Here is a 20,834-nt window from a genome sequence, read left to right on the forward strand (position 1 = left end):
AGTACATTTGTGTTCTAAAAAAGAATTAGATAAGCAGAATGTTCTTAGGTCAGAATTATGTATACCAAGCAGTGATAAAAAGAGCTGAACCTTATTCTTATATCTGTACAAGCTCATTATTTGCCAAGATCCTTTAAGTTACACATATTAAAAACCCCACTGAAGGCAACTACTTAGATGCAGACACTGTGGGATTAGTTTACCCTGTAAAATTTTAGTGATGATGATACTTCAGACAAAACCAAGCTTAACTGTTGGAACACAGGTTGGCCATTAATATTTATTTGTAATAGGTTTTATTTTGGAAAGACTGGAGACTTGTACATGAATGTTCATATGTAAAAACACAATTATTTAGAGCAAAATTAAAAGCCACTAATTTTGGAAAAAGCTAAATTGACAACATTCATATGGCTGTTTTGTACATGTCTCAAAAGAAAACCAATCAAGTTTCTATTAATAGTTTACAGCCCAGTACATCAAGGGAACTCAATTGCCAAATCAAAACATTAGTAATAATGCCGTATTAAAATGAATTTGAGGAACAAACTAAAAGACCCAGAATTAACCTTTTCCAGAGGAACTGGAGTTCGCTCAGCCAAGGAAGTTACTCAGCCAACTCCAGCTTGCAGAGCGGGCATTGCTCTCCACATCGTGGGTAAAATAAAGAATCCAAAAGGAAAAGAGTTCACGCAGACAAACGGAGACCCGACCTCCATGCTCTGTTGCTCCTGTCCTTGAAACAGATTCTTTTCCTGTAAATGTAAATATTTGCTCCCTTGTTTTGTAGAGCCTCTTTCCTCTCCCTTTCCAAAGGTAGATCAAAACATTGGTTGAGAAGGGAATAAAAAAAGTATCTGGTGATCTGGTAATGGAGCTGGGAGGAAGAGAGAGGAAAGGCAGAAGTAAGTATTGGAGACGGAAGCAATCTCCATTTGTACTGTAAATGGTCTAGGGAGGCTGGCGGCAAGAGCTGTGCCTTGACATCTGAAATAACCTGAAAAACCACTGCAGGGACCAGATCTGTACTGTAACACAAACGGTGCTGTTAGTTGCTTCTGAATCTTACAATCTATGAATCTATACCCCAGTTGTCTTTCCTGCCTAGTGCAAGGAGGCTGGACCTGATGATCTTGCAAGGTCCCTTCCAGCCCCTTACAATCTACGAATTCCTAGAGGATCTTTATAAATCCCAACATGGCCTTAAACACTATAGCACTTCTTGTTTATTAAATGTCACAGCAGATTTAGGGCCAGAAATAACAGTCCTTGCCCTAATTACTCACTTGCTTCCATGGAAGTTGAGGAAAACTCCAAACATGGACAACTGGAGAATCTATGGACAACTTAAGCTGTTGTATACATGACCGGGTAAGGTAGCTAATTACATTTAGATTCTAATATATACAGCCATATGAGACTAGTATCAGCGAACGGTAAGAGTGTTATTTTAGGCCATGATTACACTAAAGCCGTACGCACAAATACTGTGGTGTAGACATTTATTTAGTTCAATCCTAGAACCAGGGAGATTAGCCACACCTGATAACAGAAAAAAAAGACAATGAAGAAGCAAAATAAAGAAGGTAAATACACACCTATAAGCTCTGAAGGATTCTTTTCACTGAAATGCTCACATACACGGATAAATGTTTTTGTGTTCTCAGGTGTAGGGCATTCTTCATGCCTGAAAACATGAGAAAAAGTTAGGAACAAAACAAAAGGAAAATTAATTTCAGTAGTCTTTTCACTTAAAAATCAAATATTAATACAGTTGCAATGAGCTTACCCTTTACACTGAAGTTTTATGTATTTGATCCCTTCTTTCTCTATATCATTTCTATCATAGAATCTAGTGGTGTTTGTCAAGTCTACCAACAAACCCATTTTCACCTTTAAAAAAAAAGGGAGAGAAAAAAAGAAATTACATTTCTTTCAAAAATCAACAACAAAAATGATTACAGTTAGCTATAACAACGTTCAAAATAAAACTGATTTCATGCTAAGGTTGATAAGCAACTTTTCAATATTGTTTCTTTCCAGAAAAATCTATGATCATGGACAGACATTACATTTGTAGCATCAAGCAATGCAGAATTTCAAACCCTACAAAAATGAATCGCAACAGGCATGGACAGACATGAAGGGCACTTTTACACGTAAAAGTGGGAACGGGGAGGCAGTGCTTTAATTAAAGCAACTCCTTGCCCATATCTATACCCAAATCTTTACCCACAAACTCATCTGGCCTCTTACAGCATTTCTACATTGGAATCAGGCTGCTCTCTCTCTTGCATACTACCTGAGCCATAGCAGAACATTACTGCAGAGTATGGTCAAAGCAAAGGAGAAAGAAGCTCCCAGCCTTAAAGGCTTCCCTCCTCTCTGGTGATGCTTAGAAGACTTTTACTGATGAGAATTAGGTCAGTTCAGTGTCAAGAATCCTTTGCCTCAAATCCTGTTATAACCTCTCTACTCAAAAAAGAACAGTCGTTTATCTCTAAAAACCACAGTGGCTCTTGAAGACCACCACCTATGCACATTTACACTTGTGGAACAAATGCCACTGCTAACCAGCTACAAACAGAGTAGCAAACATCCAGGTTACTCAGCCTTCCCCTAGTACCATAGAGAAACAGGACTGGAAGGGACCTCATGAGGTCATCCTAGTCCAGCCCCCCGCTCAAGGAAGGATCACCCATAATTAAACCATCCCAGACAAGCATCTGTCTAACCTGCTCTTGAAAACTTCCAGGGATGGAGATTCCACAACTTCTCTAGGTAGCCTGTTCCAATGCCTGACCATCCTCACAGTCAGCCAGTGCCTCCTAGTCTCAAACCTAAATTTACCCTGCTGCAATTCAAGGCCATTGCTCCAAGTTGTGTTCCCTATAGCCACAGAGAAAAGCTCATCTCTATCCTCTGAGTAACTGCTCTTCAGGTATTTGAAGTGCGTTACCAAATCCTCCCTCAGTCTTCTCCCCTCCCGACTAAATAACCCTATTTCTTTCAGTCTTTCTTTGTAGGTCATGCTTCTCAGGCCTCTAACCATTTTTACTCCTCTCCAATGTATTCTTTCCAGTCTGTCCCCATCCTTGAAGCATGGGGCCCAAACCAGAACCAAGTACTCTTAATATGGTTTCGCCTGCACTGAAGAGAGGGGGAGAATCACTTGATTTGCAAGAGAGACTGCAGCAAATACAATCCAATATGCCAATGGTCTTTTTTTGCAACAAGTGCATACATTTGGCTCATATTCTGCCTATGGGTTACTGCAACGGTGGGTAATTATTTCAGCTGAAGAGCCACTTAATGAGTTTTGGGGACCTGTTGAGGGCCACATCCATCACCCTCCCTCCTCTCCCCTTCCTTCCAGAATCTGCCACAGCTGTAGTTCACCACAGAGGGCAGTGACAGCTGTAGACACTTCCAATAGTTTCAGAAGCCTAGACACACAACCTGCCAGTGGCCTCCATGGCTGATGCTGCCACGGACGCTGCGGACAGGTTCTCCATCTGGGCTCCTGAACCTACTGGCAGCATCCACAACTGATGCTGCCACCTGCCCGCTATAGCAGCAGCCCCAACCCAGTCCAGAGCCAATGCCTGATGCTGCTAGGTGGAAGCATTGCTGCTCTCCTGCCCACCTGGGGCCACACAGTGGCTGGAGCCACCGGCCAACCAGGAGCCAGATCCCATTAGTTTGCGGCCGCCCACCTGGCTGGACCAAACCTGTTGGCTAGCCAAATCCGGCCTACAAACCATATTTTGTCCATCCCGCTATACTATAACCCCCCAAGTCCTTCTCAGCAATACTGCAGCCTAGCCAATCATTCCCCAGTCTGTATTTGTACAGACAATTACTTCATCTCAAACTTTGAACTTAAACTGATTCTGGACCATTTCTCCAGTCTATCCAGGTCATTCTGAATCCAAGTCCTGCTCTCCAGAGTGAATGCAATTTCATCCAACTTTGTATCATCTAAAGTTGGGGTGGGCAAAATTCAACCTGCAGCCCAAACCCAGCCCACAAAGGCATTTTGTCTGGTCCACAGTGGGTCCCTTGGCCCCACCTGGCCCTGGCATGGGGGAACAGCCATGACATGCACATCCAGTCCCGCCACTCATAGGCGCATAGCGGAGCTAGGATGGTGCAGCAGCCAGACTCCATTTCCCCAAAGCCCCAACAGTGGCTCCTTCCAGCTGCTACTGCCATCCAGCCAGGTGGCTGGGATGGGGCTGCAGGCAGGCAGGAAGCATCATCCAGGAGCAGGACAGGCAGGCGGGGCCGGGACTGGGATCATAAAGCGGTGACAGCATGGGGCCGGGGCCTAGGGCAGAGCTGTGATATGATGCTTGCACGCCCCTGCAACAGGCACAGGTTCCATGGGCAGGAGCAAACAGGGAGCCAATCATGGCTCTGCAGTGGGCCCTGGCTCTGCGCTGTCACCACTCCAAGATCCTGGACCCAGCTCCACTTGCCTATCCAACTCCCCATGCAGGTCCCAACTGGTCTCCATAGAGACCCTAGGATCACTGAGCAGTAACAGCATGGGGTCAGGGCCCAGGACAGAGCCACGATCCATTCCCTGCATGCCCCTGCTCATGAAGCCTATGCCCATCACAGGGCCGTGCAGGCAGCAGATAGCACAGGGCCGGGACAGCCATGATCACAGCCTGGGATCCTAATCTCAGCCCTGGCCCTATCCCCACCCACCCATGGCCCCATCCCAGCTGGTCAGCTGCACACAGGGGCCACTTAGGGAGTTTTGGTGAGCTGTAGCTCGGACAGAGGGGAAGGGGGGAGATGCTGACCTGGCCTGCAACAGCTCACTAAAACTCCTGGCCCTACAGCCAAAATAGTTGCTCACCCCAATCTAAAGTGTACTAAATATGCACTCAGTCTTGTTATCCAAATCATTAATAAAGACATTAAAACAATACGAGACTCAGGACAAAGCCCTGGGGAACTCCACTCAAGACCTCCCAATTTCCCCAGTCTTCCCCTTAATGAAATAAGGTACCAAAAAGAAGGGGGGGAAAAACTCACCAACCAACCACCCGTTGTTTCTTTCCTTCATTCAGAATCTTATTTACCCAAGATTCCATACAAGTGGAGAAGCTGGATAAGGAATCTAAATATGCAACCAGGTAGTGCATAGTTGCATATCCTTTCTTCTTGGACTTACCTCTACACATTCCCATTCATAGAAGACTTAAAACCTGTACAACCTACAGAACGTGAAAAATGTTTGATGAACTGCCGAAATTAGCATCAGCTCTGGATGACAAGTCAAGAAAATATTAGAAATTATTGCAATCTATTTCTCCTGAACTAAACAAAAGTGAGCATCACAGCCTACCATCTGGGACCACTACCATAGATAAGTGGTTCTCAACCTTTTCACATTTAAGGCACATCTTGAAAAAAGGCCAGTTCGTCCCTTTCACTCTTTTTGATTATGGAAAAATAATGAAGTAGTTCTTCCAGTGCAAAGAACTCAAAGACCACAACAGATCAGGTTTCTGACACTATGGATAGGTTTATCTTGTGAATCGTGTAGAAGTCTGCACACCTAACAGAGCACCCTTCTTGAGAATCACTGATATAGGTCATAAGAGAAATGAGAAGGGAACTCCTGAAGCAGTATGTACCACCCTTTTGTTTTCTGCATTATGCCATCTTAAAAATTAGTTAAAACATAAAAGTGGCTCAAGTAGCATTAAAAAAAAAGGACAGTCTATGTTACACTCAAGTTAAGCTGGTAGCAAACCTGCCCTTCAGATGGAAATTATAACATTTTTGAGTCTCAGGACTTACTCATTTTGGGTACAGGTGAACATATCCTTGGAGCTCTGCACAGACAAGAAACACATGTATACACTACTGTGGACTGAAAGCAGAGAAAATTACAAATACTTTAATACCTATCCCCCACCATCCTCCCTATCTTAAGGAAAACAGGTTTCTTTTTCACCCCAGACATGTTTCTGGAGAGTCATCCTATAGAGATGTCTGTCTTATCAGTGATCAGGAAGAGGCCTCCTTTTAGGAGGGATGTAATAAAACAGGAATTTACTCTATGAGAAGATAAAACAATCTTTCAGGTAGTAATTCTCATCTGAAATAAAGAACACTACTACACAACAAGAGCAAATAAGTGGTGCCACCAGCCAAAAATTCCAGAACTTACAAGTGCTTTTCCAGCATCTGACTAGGGATAACAGCTGATGAAGTCTGGAAAAGGCTAAAAAAAAGAACACTGACGGACACAACAGGCAGTCAATCACATCCGAATAAAGGATGAGAGCCCATCAGTCATCAGTTACTTGTGTAAAGCAGGTTTTGGTATCAAAGAGGCAGCACAAGGAAATTCTATATGACAACAATAAAACCTCTACAGCCAAGACACTATCATGGTTCCACTAGCAGCTTGCACTTCCCCCCCCCCCCGCCCCCCACACACACACTGCTCAAGCAGGAAAAGCATGCAAATCCACTGATCATGCAACACAGTACATACAAGCTATTTGGGGACTCTCTCAGCTAACATGTCAAACCTTTTTTGGACCCTAGGTGGAAATGTAGAAATGACAAAATTAAGAGTTTTAGTAATTTCCAGAAATTATAAGTGGTGTGGCACCAACTGGGCCCTATCAAGTAGATCCACCTAGCTCAAGAACCAGAAAAGGATCTTCAGAAAGTATCAATGCCAAAGGGTTTTGAAATTCAGAGATGTCCCTTAAGATCCCCCTTTCCCAATGAACAGATATGCCCTATCATAGAGCAGATAAAACTGTAAGCAGTGCTAGTATTACTGAGAAGGCAGCCAGGGGCAGAATCACAGCACCTCTTAAGAGTTCCGGCCAGGAACCATGGACAACTTCACCAATCTGGCCATCAGCAGACAGTTCTCTAGGAGACAGAGAAACAGGACCAACACTGAAGTCAGTAAGGCCAGGCAAGCCTGGAGGAGACCTGCCCACTGCTTTGAGGCACTGAACCATTTTGACAAACCATTCACCCAAGCCAGGGGTGCTAGACCACCACCACCACCAAACTACTCTAACTCTCATGGATCTCTGGATTCAGCAGTCACTTGATCTGGGCAGGGACCCACTTCAACTAGAGAACCTTAGCACTAAAGACCTTAATAACACTTACGTCAGGCTCCGAATTGCTCTAAGTCATTGGCTCAGAGTTACAGTACTAGATTGTACTGAATGATACAATCATAGATGGATCTGAACACCTTTGTCCCACTTCCAGTGGGCACCAGGCTACCCCTAGTTCACCCAAGTAAGCAGCACCACAAGGTCAATCCACAAAGATCTAGATCTAGGAATTTTGTCAATGGACTGGATAAAATCCTGGCATATCATTTACACCAGGCAGAAGATCTTTTTCTTAGGCAAAATGCTATCCAAATTAATGTAGGTATTAAAGACTAGTTGATTTATTTACCCGAGCATGAAAAGCCTCCCTAATCACTAGCGCCTAAGCAAGGGAACTATCTGCTCTGCACTAGGGGTACCTATATTCTGTCAAATAAAAGAACAGAAATACAACTCCAAAGAGGGCTGAAGAAAAGGGGAAAGAAGAGAATACATAACTAAGAGAAGCACCAAGGACACTACATTGCCCTAAGTTCACTGTGGAATGAAAAACCAGAAGAAGCTGGAAGGAGACTGAGCAATTCCTCACTTTCTCTACTCTCAAATGCATCTCTGAAGTATCTACTCTTCAAATATACCAAAGCTCAACATCAAGAGCAACAATTCCATAAACAGGCATACAAAACCAATATGACAAAAAGACCTACAGTTACCTGACTGCTATTTATTTTCTTTGCATATCCAGGTCCTTTGCAGGGAAGGATCTGGACTTTTCCCCACTTAGTTATACATACTTCATACATGCACATACACTTGCATAGAAGACTTCATTTACAACTCAGATAATACAGCAGGATCATGAAGCAACAGCAGTTCTGGCGAGTTGGCCATCTAATACAAAGCAAGAACAGTTTAATTTCCTGCATTTTTTCCTCAGCCTTCATGTGTTTTACATTTGAAACTGAACCCTGAAAAGTGCTGTCTTACTTCAATGTGTATAACAATATTTATTTGTTATGAAACCTGAACTCTGTGCATTTTTTCAGTACATATTTATGCTACAAACACTTGGTTCAAACCTATTAAAAGGACACTATTACCATGGTTAAGTGCTAGACACAAAGATTTCACATGACAAACATTTGGAGAGTAAGCAATTTGATAGCTGAATTGGATCATTTCTCAGTAAAATTTTTAAAGTTTGTAAGTTTAATTATAAAAATAGAAATACAGAACTAGAAGAGACCCTATAGGTCATCAATAATAGTACCCTGATGCTACCAGGACATGACATCATATTTTCTCTTCAACACAATATTCTACCTCAGTCTTGAAACTAGCCAAGTTTCTTGCCTTCAACCCACTCCTATTCCAGAACTTCACTAAGGGTTATGAACCTACCTAATTTCCAGCTTTAAAAAAACCTTATTTGTGGTGACAGCATGTCCATTTCTTTTTGTGCTAACACTATCCTTTTGTTGATGTAGCTATTCCCCCTCCCTGGGGTTTGGCCCAGCTGGATTTATAGACAGCAATCACATCCTCACTCAGCATTTGTTTTACAAGGTTAAACAAGAAAACCTGTTTTAATCTCCTCTTACAATATAGGCTCTCCATTCCCCTGATCATCTTAGAAGCCTTTCTCTCAACTCATTCCAGCCTGAGCTTATCTTTCAAAAACATGAGTGACTGGACCTATGTGTAGTAATCTGCATGAGGTCTTCTACAGTGACATTAGCACCTCCTCACCTTAGCCATTTGAGGATTGGCATTGGCCTTTTTCCCCAGCCATTCCACATTGTTGCTTCCTAGTCATCCTGTGATCTAATACTCAAAGTTTTGCTTCCTACTTAGCAAGCCCCCAAGCATGTAACAAGAATTTTGGCTCTCAGTCCTTTGAGTGTATGACCTTGTGCTGAATTTCATCCCATTTCTATTAGTCTAGTCCTCCAGGTTATCTAGTCACTTCTGCATAACAATCCAAGTCTCTCCTGTATGGAAAAAAGGTCCAAACACTGTGTCATCCATAAGTTTCAGCAGCACTTTTTAAATATCTTCATTAATGACTTTGGCACAAAAAATAAGTCCGTTCCAAGATCGACCATTTAGGGACTCCACTAGTAACCTACTACCAGCCTGACTGTTCCCTTCTCAATTCAACCCACCTTACAATTCCTATATTACATGTCATTTCTGCAGCTTTACTTTTTTGATGACCAAAACACACACTTGAAAAGTTCTCCCATTTTGCCGATCAGCTCCGAGATTATGCAGCCACTTAACTGACCTTCTTTGCATTTCCTATAGGTGGACTCTAGAACCTAACTTTGTACTTTAAACAAAAGCTTAAGTTTAACATTTCTAGGATTTTCCTATCCTAAGGGGAAAAAAAGCCATTAAAAAAAGTAAATTAGTTAACATATTTTAATTAAATGCCATTTTCCAACTGGACTGTCTGCACCTGAAGCTAAGTGGTGTCTGATGCAAGGATTACAAAGATAAACTTGAAATAACAGCTATAGGCAACTTAAAATAATAGCTCTGAGAAGCATGAACTGTTGAAATGTATTGTGTTTTAAAGGTGATAAACTATATACCACTTAACTGCTACATCACTGATCATTTTAGCAGAAATGCAAGTAAATGAGCTTACACCTCTCATAGCCAGATGTAGTGAGGCAACTGGATAATTATCATGTGGTAAACAAACAAGATGTTCAAACAACCTCTATAATACAAAAGGTTCCACTTTATCCTTACCCAGAAGTGAAAGGAAACAAAGAGGTCCATCCCCACTTGAATTTTAAAAATTCCTGGGTTTCAAAATCCCAAAGTGACTCCCATTTCTTCCTAGAAATCAGAAGCCTCAAAAATTCTTATCAGAACTGCCAATAATCTCCAACAACTTCTACAATGCCATTAAGAGAGTTTTTATGGCAAAGATTTATAGACAATAAGAAAATGATTTACTATCAAAATACTAAGCTCAAAGAAGGTTTAAATGTTTCCTCACAGTTAACTCAAAAATTCACTATTTTAATTTACCTGCCTCTAGCCCAAAGATTTTGATTTGTTCACTGAACTACCATAAAAGCCAGGGAGTGCTGGCATGAACTCTGGATCCAGTTCGTCACCAACTGACCAGAGTTCAGCATGTATGAAATATATTCTAGAACCGGGGTGGTCAACATGCGGCATGAGAGCCACAAGTGGCGGAGGCAGCCTGTGGTGTGCGCGGCAAACAACAAGTAGCAGAAAGCAGATCAGGAAGCATAAAGCAGAGCAATAGGGCAGGGAGCACAGAGTACAGAACAGAAAGCAGAAAAGCAGATTCTGAAAAGCAGGAGAAGGGAACAAAATTGGCACTGGGGGAGGGGGAGGTGCAGGGCTAATTTGTGATATGCCAGCCATAAAGTTTGGCCTCCACTGTTGTTGAACATGTGCCTTCATAGCTCAGGTTCTTTTGTCTATCGTGGGAATTGCTGGTTCCAGCAGGTATGGCATCATTTCACCTAATCACAGCATCTTCAGTCAGCCATGTGCAGTTCACTCCATATGATGCTACTAAGATGGAAGTGCATTTTAAATGGTTGAGAAACTTGTGATTGAGTGTAAAGATCTTTGCCAGTGAAGTTTGTAATGCAAACCATTGATGCAGAGCTGCTAACGCAAAAGAAATAGCATTACTTGTGCATATTAGTCACCTAATACTCTAACTATGTTAACATTACAGTCTTCATCTACTTTGTGGATACTATCCTCCATTTATCACACGTGCCCACAGAGACTTTAAAATGGCTGTGTCAGCACGTCTATTAACAGCCTCACAATGCATCAAAGGACTGTTCTTGAGGAGGTCTTGTTTCACCAGTCTGTTACTGAGAAATATTATGTAGTATCACAAGAAAGGAGTTACAATACCATTTCAGACAGTGGTACAATTTTCCCCATATAGTCCAATTTCCTACCTGTCAGGAACTGCTACAAAATACTTCAGAGAAGAAGACAAGAAACCCTGCAGCGAGTCATTATGGACTAACTGGTCACATGAAAAAGTTCTTCTTAGTCCTAGTCAGAAAGCATCTTATCACTTTCTTTTAATCACTATGGCTAAGTATCTACAGTAGCAACAGCATTTTGCCACTTAAAAAACCCCCAGAAAAACCCCACCCAGAATGATCAATTTCTCCCAAAACTTCTCAAGCATATCTGGGGTAACCACATGGACATGAAAGCCTGTAGGGACAGGCAGAAACCGAGCATCAACTGTGAATCAGTTATCCAGAGTACAAATTTTTCAGTGGACTCGAGTCAGTTAACAACTGTATATGACAAATTCTCTTAACCACTGGAGAATCCATTTTCCAAAGCCTTCTCTCACCTGGAAGAGAGGAGTTCTGGATTTCAGTTACTGCTCATGCATTTTACCCAATTACTTTAATTCAAAACACATAAGTGGTTCCCAGAACAGGGGCAAGAACTTAGAATTCCTTCTAATCCAATTCTTATCACTGAGCAAGAGCAAAGCTACTTCGTTTTTAGTGAGTATGGACAAATGTGTATTTAGCTGCTTTAGAAGCAGCTGTTGATGGGGGTGGCTGATCCGGAAATGCATGGCAGCTATGACAAGCTAACAGTGACATCTGCATGACCCTGTGGAGATACAAATTAGCTAAAAATCACTTTAACTGAGCCTGGATGAAGCAAAGCCAAAAAACAAACAGAATCATTTTGCTACACCTGTATCACTAGTCATGCAGACACAACAGGTGCATCTTAACAGCTTGTATTGGTATCCTTTGATATTAGTTGTTACAATCAGTCTGTACAGGCAACTCCCGCTTAGTGCTCTCAACTGGTTCCGGAAAAACCGAGCACCAAGCGAAACAGCATTAAGTGAAACTGATTTTCCCATAGGGTTTAATGTAAATAAATATAATTGGTTCCTGCACTCCTGCCAGCCCTGGCCCTGCCACTCTCAGCAAGGCACTGCGTGGGCCCCACCAGGGAAGACACTGGCTCCTCCTCCCGGCCTCACTGTTTTGCTGCTGTGATGGCCCCTGCCAGCCTGCACCCACAGGCCACCAGTATGGCCCCAGGTGCCCCGCCTGTAGGGCTTGAGTTAGGGAACCTGCCCACCCAGGGATCAACAGCAAGCAGCAGGGCTCCGACAAGTGAGTTCATGACCGGAGTGAAACAGGTCACGGGCTGCAGGCTGGGGACGGCAGGGCTCTGCAGGCTTGGCTCTACTGTGGCCTGGGACACTGCACACATGTCCTTGAGCACTGGCTTGCACCAGCCCTGGCCTCAGGCCCTGTGCTCTTGTAGCCCTGGGCTCCGGCCTGGGCCCCGTGCTCATGTCCTGCCACCCCTTCTCGCTGCCACTGCTACTCCTCCCTACCCGCTGGCTGCTCCAGCACCATGTGCCAGGGTGGACCCCAGGCTCCTGCTACCATGCCCTGGGCCCCACCAGCCCAGACTCCATGTTTGTGCTGCCCAGCCCCCAGCCTGCTCCTTCTCATCACTGCTTCTCCCCACCCGCTGCAGCACCATGTGCTAGAGTGGACCCTGGAATTCTGCCACCCCACCCTGGGCCTCACTGGCTACCACTCACTGCTTCACTCGACACCACTACCTCCAGCACTGCCGTCACTGCTTCTTCCCATTCCCTGTGCTGAGCGTTATAACAAAACCGCTGAGCATTAAGTGAAACCAGACAGGTATTTTTAAATGAGCACTATAGCAAAACCATGGTAAGCAGGGGTTGCCTGTACACTAAATAGATCCCAAATGCCTTTTATTCTTCATTTAAGAGCACTCAGCAAAAAAGAACACACACAATTTTATATGCAAAACTTAAATGGTCTTCAGCTGACAATAAAGCTAATGTTCACTAAAGGGCATACACAAGAAAGGAAGTTCACAGTTTTGCTAGTGAAACCATTTAGCCCCAGAAATTTTTGTAATATTAGGTTAACAAGACAAAACATTTCTACCAATATCCTGAGAGAAGCCAACTATTATATTTTCTTTATAAAAATGAAGAAAAGAAAAAGATAAGGGAATGCTAAATACACAAATGAAAATACATTAACACAGTAAGATTAAAAACTGTTGCACTTAAGTGGTAGGATGTATTTATAAAATTAAGTTTACCTTCAGACTCTTTAAATAATTGGACAGCATACTGGGATGGAAACGATTTTCTTCAGCAACTTGATCATCATATCTTGGTCCTAACATTGTCTTTAGAGGTAAAAATTTTCCTGCAAAACAAAATAAAATGTCATAGTATATTTAAATATACAGACATTTATCTATACATGTGCACAGTGCAATACAATGATTTTAAATATGTTCTACTTGTAGCTTAAGTCCACCTTTACTTTAAAACAAGCTCAGGAGAGATACAGGTAAAGCTGCTTACTTGGCATTATTTAGCTTTTAATTACAGATTTCATAGATGTTAGGGCTGGAACGAAACTTGAAGATCATCAAGTCCAACCCCCCCTGTCCCAGGGGCAGGAAGTCAGCTAGGGTCAAAGGATCCCAGCAAGATAAGCATCCAAACGTTTCTTGAATGAGTCCAGAGTAGGTGCCTGCACCACCGGAGGTAGTCTATTCCAGGTCTTGGGGGCTTGGACAGTAAAGAAATTTTTCCTTATGTCCAGCCTAAAACAGTCTTGGAGGAATTTATGACTGTTGGTCCTTGTTAACCCTTGGGGCACTCCAGTGATAACATATCATAAAAATTACATTATTTTTTAGTTAAGCTCATATAGAATTTCAATAAAAAGTGTTAGATTAGTATGTTCTGAAGTATCTGACTGCCTCTTAGTTTGATTTAAGCCTATTAACTACAATTTAAAGCAAATAACCAGAGCCTTTACATTCAGCACAGTCAGCAAAAAGATATGATTTTCAACTGTCAGTTTATAAGTGTCAGTTTCAATTGTTCCCCTGTGCATAATATGCCAAAGGCAGCTGTAGTAGAGTAAGACAGCATTAAGTATCCATTTACTATCCGCTCTTTAAATTATAGAACTTCACTGTAGAAGAGATCTTCCCACAAACATTATGGAATAGCAACTTTCAACATCCTTACCTAATGTTCCTAATTTTGAAAAGATTTACTTTTCAGTAAGTTCAGGACTTAACAAAAGCCTCTTTTTAATAAGTGTCAACAACCACTGCCTGGAGCCTTATTTTTTTAAAATTTGTAAGTGCTTTACTTTATTGTTCATTCAGGCCCAGCAGGACTGTCATGGCTTTCATAAAAGACTACTAGCATTTGTCTTTTTAAAGTTTTAGTAGATTTCAGATAATATAAGGATCTGTATGAAGTAGCAATTGTTTAATTATGCTAAAGTACGAAAATACATTACATAAATCCCAGTTTGGAAATACAGAAAAAAAGGGGGCGGGGGGGAAATAATCAAGAAAGCTGGCCCCAGCTGATCCTTAAAAAGTCATATGTGTATTTAAGAAATGCATTTTAAAATATTAAAAAAGAAAAAAATATTTTAAAAAGTGTCTAGGGGCATAAAATAAATATTTTTTAACATAAGTACTACAGCCAAGTAATTCTTATAATTTTCATTTCTAGATACTGATATAACATGTAAAAAGTCAAGTTAATTTTGAATTGGCAGAAAAATCAGCACCCAAACTCTTTGCTTGTGCATATCCTACAACAGTGGTCTCCAACCTTTTTAAGCAGGCCACCTTTGGCATTTAAAAGCAACCCAAGATCTACTATGCACCCTCCCCTCCCCCACCCAGCAGATAAGTCTGTGGGGAGGGAAGGGGGAGTGCAGATAGAGGCAAAAAAAATTATTTGGAGGCACACCTCCCCACAGCAGGTAAGTCCCACCTGGCCAGAGACCCACTTAACTTACCCCTGCTCCTGCCTCTGTGGCACTGTCCCTCACCATGGTCAATCAACCCCCACCCCTTCCCTCCCCTCCCCTCCTCGCATGCAGGCACTTAGCCCCCCCCACCCCAGCTTTGGATCAACTCCAAGAGATTCCAAGATCCACTGCCTGGTGACCACATTCCTACAACCATGAAATAGCCAGGAAAAGAAAAGACTTAATTTCTGCAGAAACACAAGCTGTAAATTATACTGAGGTAACTCATCACTTATTAGAAAACTGCACTCAAAAAACCCAAGCGGCATAAAGTCTGGGAAAAAGCATGTTTGACCAAACCTTAACTCAACAATTGTACTCAGCCACATTAATGTTGTGGGTGATGTAAAAAACCTCCCAACGATGCTGATACTAAGGGTAACACACCAAGTAGATAGTCATGGTAAATCATAGTTGTCTATGGATGATGAGAAAAAATTGGAAAATGAAACAGATGGGATAGATTTACATCAATTTTCAACATTTATTTATTTAATATTCTATTATTTATAGATTTAAAGGATAGGATGAGAAGGAAAGTATGGTCTCAACTTCCGTGGCATACACTGAAGAAAGAAATTCAAGCAAGTTATGGAAGGATGCCTGGAACCTAAAAAGGTGAAAACCACTGATCTAGAGTGGAACACAGAAGGCTTACTTATAGAAACCGTTTCTAAAAGACTATTAAAGGCTGGCCTGAAAAGTGTTTTTCAGATTTAGTTAAGTAGTATGGTGTCACCATTTTTTCCCAGCGCTGCTGCTAATCCAGAATGCAGTTAATAATTTATCTAAAAGAAAAAGTCAACAACACCCTGTCACCTCCCAGCTTGAAACTTTTACAATAGAAAATGCAGCACCTCTAACAGTGCTCAACTTACCTCAGTGCTTCTTAACCAGGATGCTGCTGCCACCAGGTAAAGTGCCCCACATGCCTTATCCACAGCCAGACTGGGAAGGGCTAAGGCACATACTTGCAATCCGGCTTCATTAGGATTACCTGATAAAACTGAAGCCTGCAGGAGACTGCTTTTGCCACAGCTCTTGCCAGTATGACCCTGCACAGCATCTCCCAGGGACAGATGTAAAAGGCAGGTAGAATTGTCCTAGGTGACTCTTCAGGAGGAGCTTGGAGGGCACAAGGCAGACTAGGAAGGACTGTGGCATGAACAGGCTCTCCTTCATGCTTTAGCTTCATCAGAAAACCCTAATGCAGAATGAGCACACAAGCATACTGCTGCTCTTTCCATCTGGCTGTGCACAAGGCACATGGGGCACTTTTCCCTGGTCATAGCAGAGGCAGAAGTGCTCATGATGCAGCATCCGAGTTGAGAACTACTGCTCTAGATAGTATACCACATCTGGGGAGAATTTACCTAATTAAATTTAAAATATTTTATATTGCCTCATAAAACTTGTTTTCTCTTTAGAAGTGCATAATGCTTTTATTTACATGGGGTCAAGCATGCCCGCAGGATAGGCTGAACGGAATGGAGAAAGAGAAAATATGTTGAATACAAACCACTCTATATGATCACTGAAGTGTGTAATGCATGCCATGAGCAACAGGCTCTACAGCATCTATCTGTTCTCACACAGCATGAAAAGTTTTAGAGTGGTTTCATACAAATGAGTATATGCTGTTCTTTGATGTTCCAATGATCTCTCCCATGTTTTCCTGAAATATTATTTCTTTATCAAGACAGTTCATATAATAAAACCATTAAATTCTGTTACTTCAAAGAAAAAAATATGTATTTCAATTGAGTGTATGGAATCCTCAGAAAAGGAGAGACATCCACTGGCACAAGTTATGGAGCCAGAAAGGGATATCATCTCATTAACTTCTATGCATATCAAAGTTTTTGAGAGAGAAACTATGCAAATAACCACTGGAGGTATTTTTGTCACATACCAGTAGAAGCTGCATGCCCTTTTCCATGTACAACAGTATAAATTAAACTAGCACTATGATTCAATGCATGCTGGAATTATCATACAATCTTATGCATTTACAAAATACATAACTTTTAGGAAAAGGAGACGAAAACAAAAGGCAAGTCAGTTAGACAAAGAACTTGGAAATTTCTTCAATGAGTCAGCGCCATCATTAAACATACTACCTGACATGAAAACTGTACTACCATGCTCTCCCAAAGCCATTCCTCTGCAACCAAAAGAAACAGCTATGGAGTTTGGGTAGTCCATTTAAATTAAACATGCTATCAAACAACTAGAAAGCATCTCAAGTTTTAATTCAATGTATCACTTGATTTTATTAGATATTTTCCCTTCATAATTCCATTCCACTTGTTCTTCTTTCCCATCAGTCACACCACATTCTCCCCTGGTGTTCTCTGTGCTATTTCCTCACCTTTTAATATGCAAGACTATACCCTACCCCAGTCTTACACACTCCTTCGTCTTGTAACATGTTGTGTCCTCTCTCTCCTACTTCTGTAACTTGTAAACTCCTTTCCCAGATCTACTTCTCCAGATACTACCACAAGGGAGCTACATTTTGCATTAAAGCAAACTCCTTAGTGCAAGGGCATTTCTTCTCCATCTTTTGCAAAACACCTGGTATATTTTCAAGTGCTGTAACTATCATCCATGCTTTAGGATTGTTGGTTGTAGCCATGTTGGTCTAAGGATATAGGCAGACAAGGTTCTTTGGGTAGATGTGATATCTTTCATGAGACCAACTATTTACATCTAGTAAGATTAGATATGCACCCAAAGACCTTGTGTAACCATTATCCTCACCTGTCATCCCCATTGCCAAAGCAAAAATCACTCATTTCCTTATTTGCAGGACTTGGACAATTAACCAGAAACCACTTAGCCAGAGAATTAGACTAACTGATTGGGCACTGTCCATAGGCAACACCCTGATGAGAAGCCAAGGACCTGTTTCAGCTGCTGACAAACAGGACAATAGAGCCTGCTGAGATGCAAGGTACTATGGTTGCATTTTACTCAAGAGTTCCATTTTTCACAGTGTCTGGCCAGCAGGTGCCCAATCAACTTTCTCTAGCTGCCAGAAGGAAGGAGGAATACTCTTCCTCTTTTCCTCTTCCCAGCACAGAGCCTCCTAATTCTAGGTTAACCCCTCTGCTACTAATTTTTGCCCCTCTTTCCCAGTCAATAATGCCAATGCCTGCCTGCTCTTATACAAACTCTCTCCAAATGTAACAAAGTAAACCAACCCAACTGAAGTTTTCACCAACACTATAGGGGAACATTGGAGCAACTGTGAAACTGACATGTAATCTAGTTCAGAGTTGGCAACTTTTTGTTACTGCAAGATATTACTTGCAACCAAGGCCCCAATGTAGACTGCACCTTCACATCTCCTCTATAATAAGCTGAAGTTATGAAGGGATTAGACAGAAAAAGGCAACCACTAGGACTCTTAGGATGTCTTCTCTGCTGTGGCAGAGAATAAACTGAACGAGGCAGGTAATAGGTCCCTTGAGGCCACCTCCCCTGCCACTGGAATCATAGAAGATCAGGGTTGGAAGGGACTTCGAGAGGCCATTTTAGTCCACCCCCTGCTCAAAGAAGGACCATCCCCAGCTAGATCATCACAGCCAGCGATTTGTTTAGCTGGATCTAAAAACCACTAAGGAAAGTAATTCCACAACCTCTCTCAGTAGCTGATTCAAGTGTTTTACTACCTTCCTAGTGAGAAAGTTTTTACTCATATCCATCCTAAACTTTCCTTGCTGCAACGTGAAACCATTGCTTCTTGTTTTGTCATCTGCCACCACTACAAACAGTCGAGCCCCATCTTCTTTGTAACCACCCTTCAGGTAGTTGAAGGTTGTTATTTAATCTCCACCCCTTCCTCCCCAGTCTTCTCTTGGAAATAAGCCCAGTTCCCTCAGCCTCTCCTCAAAAGTCACGTGCTTCAGCCATCTATTTCCATTGCCCTCCATTGGACTCTCTCCAATTTGTCTACATCCCTTAGTAGTGGGAGGCCCAAAACTCGACACAGTACTCCAGATGTGGCCTCACCAGTGCCAAACAGAGGGAAATAATCACTTCTAAACTTTGTTTTGTGGGTGTTAACGATCTTCTCTCCTTTTTTTTACTGGCCTTGCTGTTCCACTCAGCAAGCTGGCCTTCTTTCTGCTACGCTGCTGCCTATCAGCTATTCCTGGTAACACAACTCCTAGTTCACAGCCCGGCAAACTGGTTTTAACTCAAGTTGGTTTTGATTCAATCACAAACAGAAGGATCTAGCTGGGGGCCCTGAGCCTGTGAATAAAGTTTCTAGTTTGTTTTTACCCACAGCCAAAATATGTGTTGGGCTATATGGGATGATGCTGGCTTCATGTATGGCTGAGGAATCCTGATTCCCATCAAAAGTGGCTTAAATGACAACTCCCAAGTTAAAACAGATGCTGCCTGTGCTGTGCGTTGCCACAGGATAAGACACCCAAGCCCAAATCAAGCAGCACATCTGTCCTCAGCCTTCAATTCACTGCAGCGTGAGCTTTTTCTCCCGTGAATCAGCCTGGCCACTGCTTATAATCTGCATGGCTTAATGCAGCATAGGCACAGACAGACAGGGCCCAAGAGCTGCCCACAGGCCCACTCCAACTGTGTAAATATAGGATAGAAGGTACTGACAACTTCCTGGTGCAAGACTTGCCAGCCAAATCTGACCTTTTGGCCACAGGATGACAACCTGTTCTAATCAGTTCTTGCTCTGCTATATACAGACAAGAGGAAGGATTAAAACATGATAAAGAGGTAGGTACATGACTCTCATTGACTGCAATTAGACACCTAAAGACCTCTGAGTATCTGAACCTGAGGAGCAAAACAAGCACCAGAGCTCACTTCAGACTTTAAAGGAGTACTATATGTTAGTATGTACCTGGTTCCAGTCAAGGAAAAAACTTCATACAAGCTGTTAAAATATTGTTTGTTTTTGGGGGGAGGATGCAGGGATTGTTATAAACACACACACGTTCATATGGCACATGTATGTATACACACACACACACAGATACTGTTCTTCAGAAGTCATACACATTGCATTATTCTTCAGTAATCATCAGCAAGTGCCTAATTTTATTCCCTTACTTCATCATTATACTGTTTTATTATATTTAATAGAGGTGCACCAATACATTGGTTGGTTATTGGATTTGCACCGATAAAAGGAAAAGCCCAGGCAAGCACAATTCAACCCACGGTGTCTGGGCGCAGAGCCTGGAGGGGCCATGGCAGAGGCAGCAGCTTCCTTCCCTGCCCCCTCCCCCACGCTGGGTGCAGCAGGGTCTTTCCCCGATCCACGCTTCCCCATTTGCAGCAGGGTCCTTCCACCCCACCCCACCCCACCCCCACTCCTGGCTGGAGCACAAGCAAGCATGCTGCTGCCCGAGCCTGAGACTGCCCAGGGCTGCGTGGTCTCTGGGCACTTTAATTAGAGCAGCTCTCAGATACTCTGATTCCACCGTCTGACTGAATGCTTGAAGCCTCATTACACGCTGCCCAGCAGAAAGTTTATGGCAGAGACTGTGCTGCCTGAGCTGTACAGTGCTGTTTTAGAATGCATACAGATGCTGGCTGAAGATGATATCAGCATTTAGCTTTACAACTGATATTTGGAGCTCTGATGCATTACTTATGTCAATGCTGAGATTAACTGTACAGTGGACAGATGTAAACTACAATTTACAGAAGGCAATACTACAGGCCCAGCAGTTCCCATACAACTGATGCTTTTTCAATGGCATTTGATAAGATGTTTGCAGCATGGAAAATCCTAAAGACAAAAGTTCATGCAATTATTAAG

General features: G+C 42.4%; 1 protein-coding gene across 3 annotated transcripts in view; it reads right to left on the reverse strand.

Annotated features, from left to right (window-relative positions):
- Positions 1 to 20,834, reverse strand: part of RNGTT (RNA guanylyltransferase and 5'-phosphatase) — a 398,444-nt gene that overhangs the window by 347,897 nt on the left and 29,713 nt on the right. For all 3 annotated transcript variants that reach the window (XM_090036469.1, XM_090036479.1, XM_090036459.1), the window contains exons 2-4: positions 13,272 to 13,381; positions 1,790 to 1,893; positions 1,599 to 1,687 (exon numbers count right to left, since the gene is read on the reverse strand). In XM_090036469.1, coding sequence (XP_089892595.1) covers positions 1,599 to 1,687; positions 1,790 to 1,893; positions 13,272 to 13,358 — 280 coding nt within the window. In that variant the 5' untranslated portion in view covers positions 13,359 to 13,381. The remainder of the gene's footprint in view (positions 1 to 1,598; positions 1,688 to 1,789; positions 1,894 to 13,271; positions 13,382 to 20,834) is intronic.

This window comes from Crocodylus siamensis, chromosome 1 (assembly GCF_052110815.1).
Source record: "Crocodylus siamensis isolate JL-2025a chromosome 1, ASM5211081v1, whole genome shotgun sequence".
Taxonomy (NCBI): domain Eukaryota; kingdom Metazoa; phylum Chordata; order Crocodylia; family Crocodylidae; genus Crocodylus; species Crocodylus siamensis.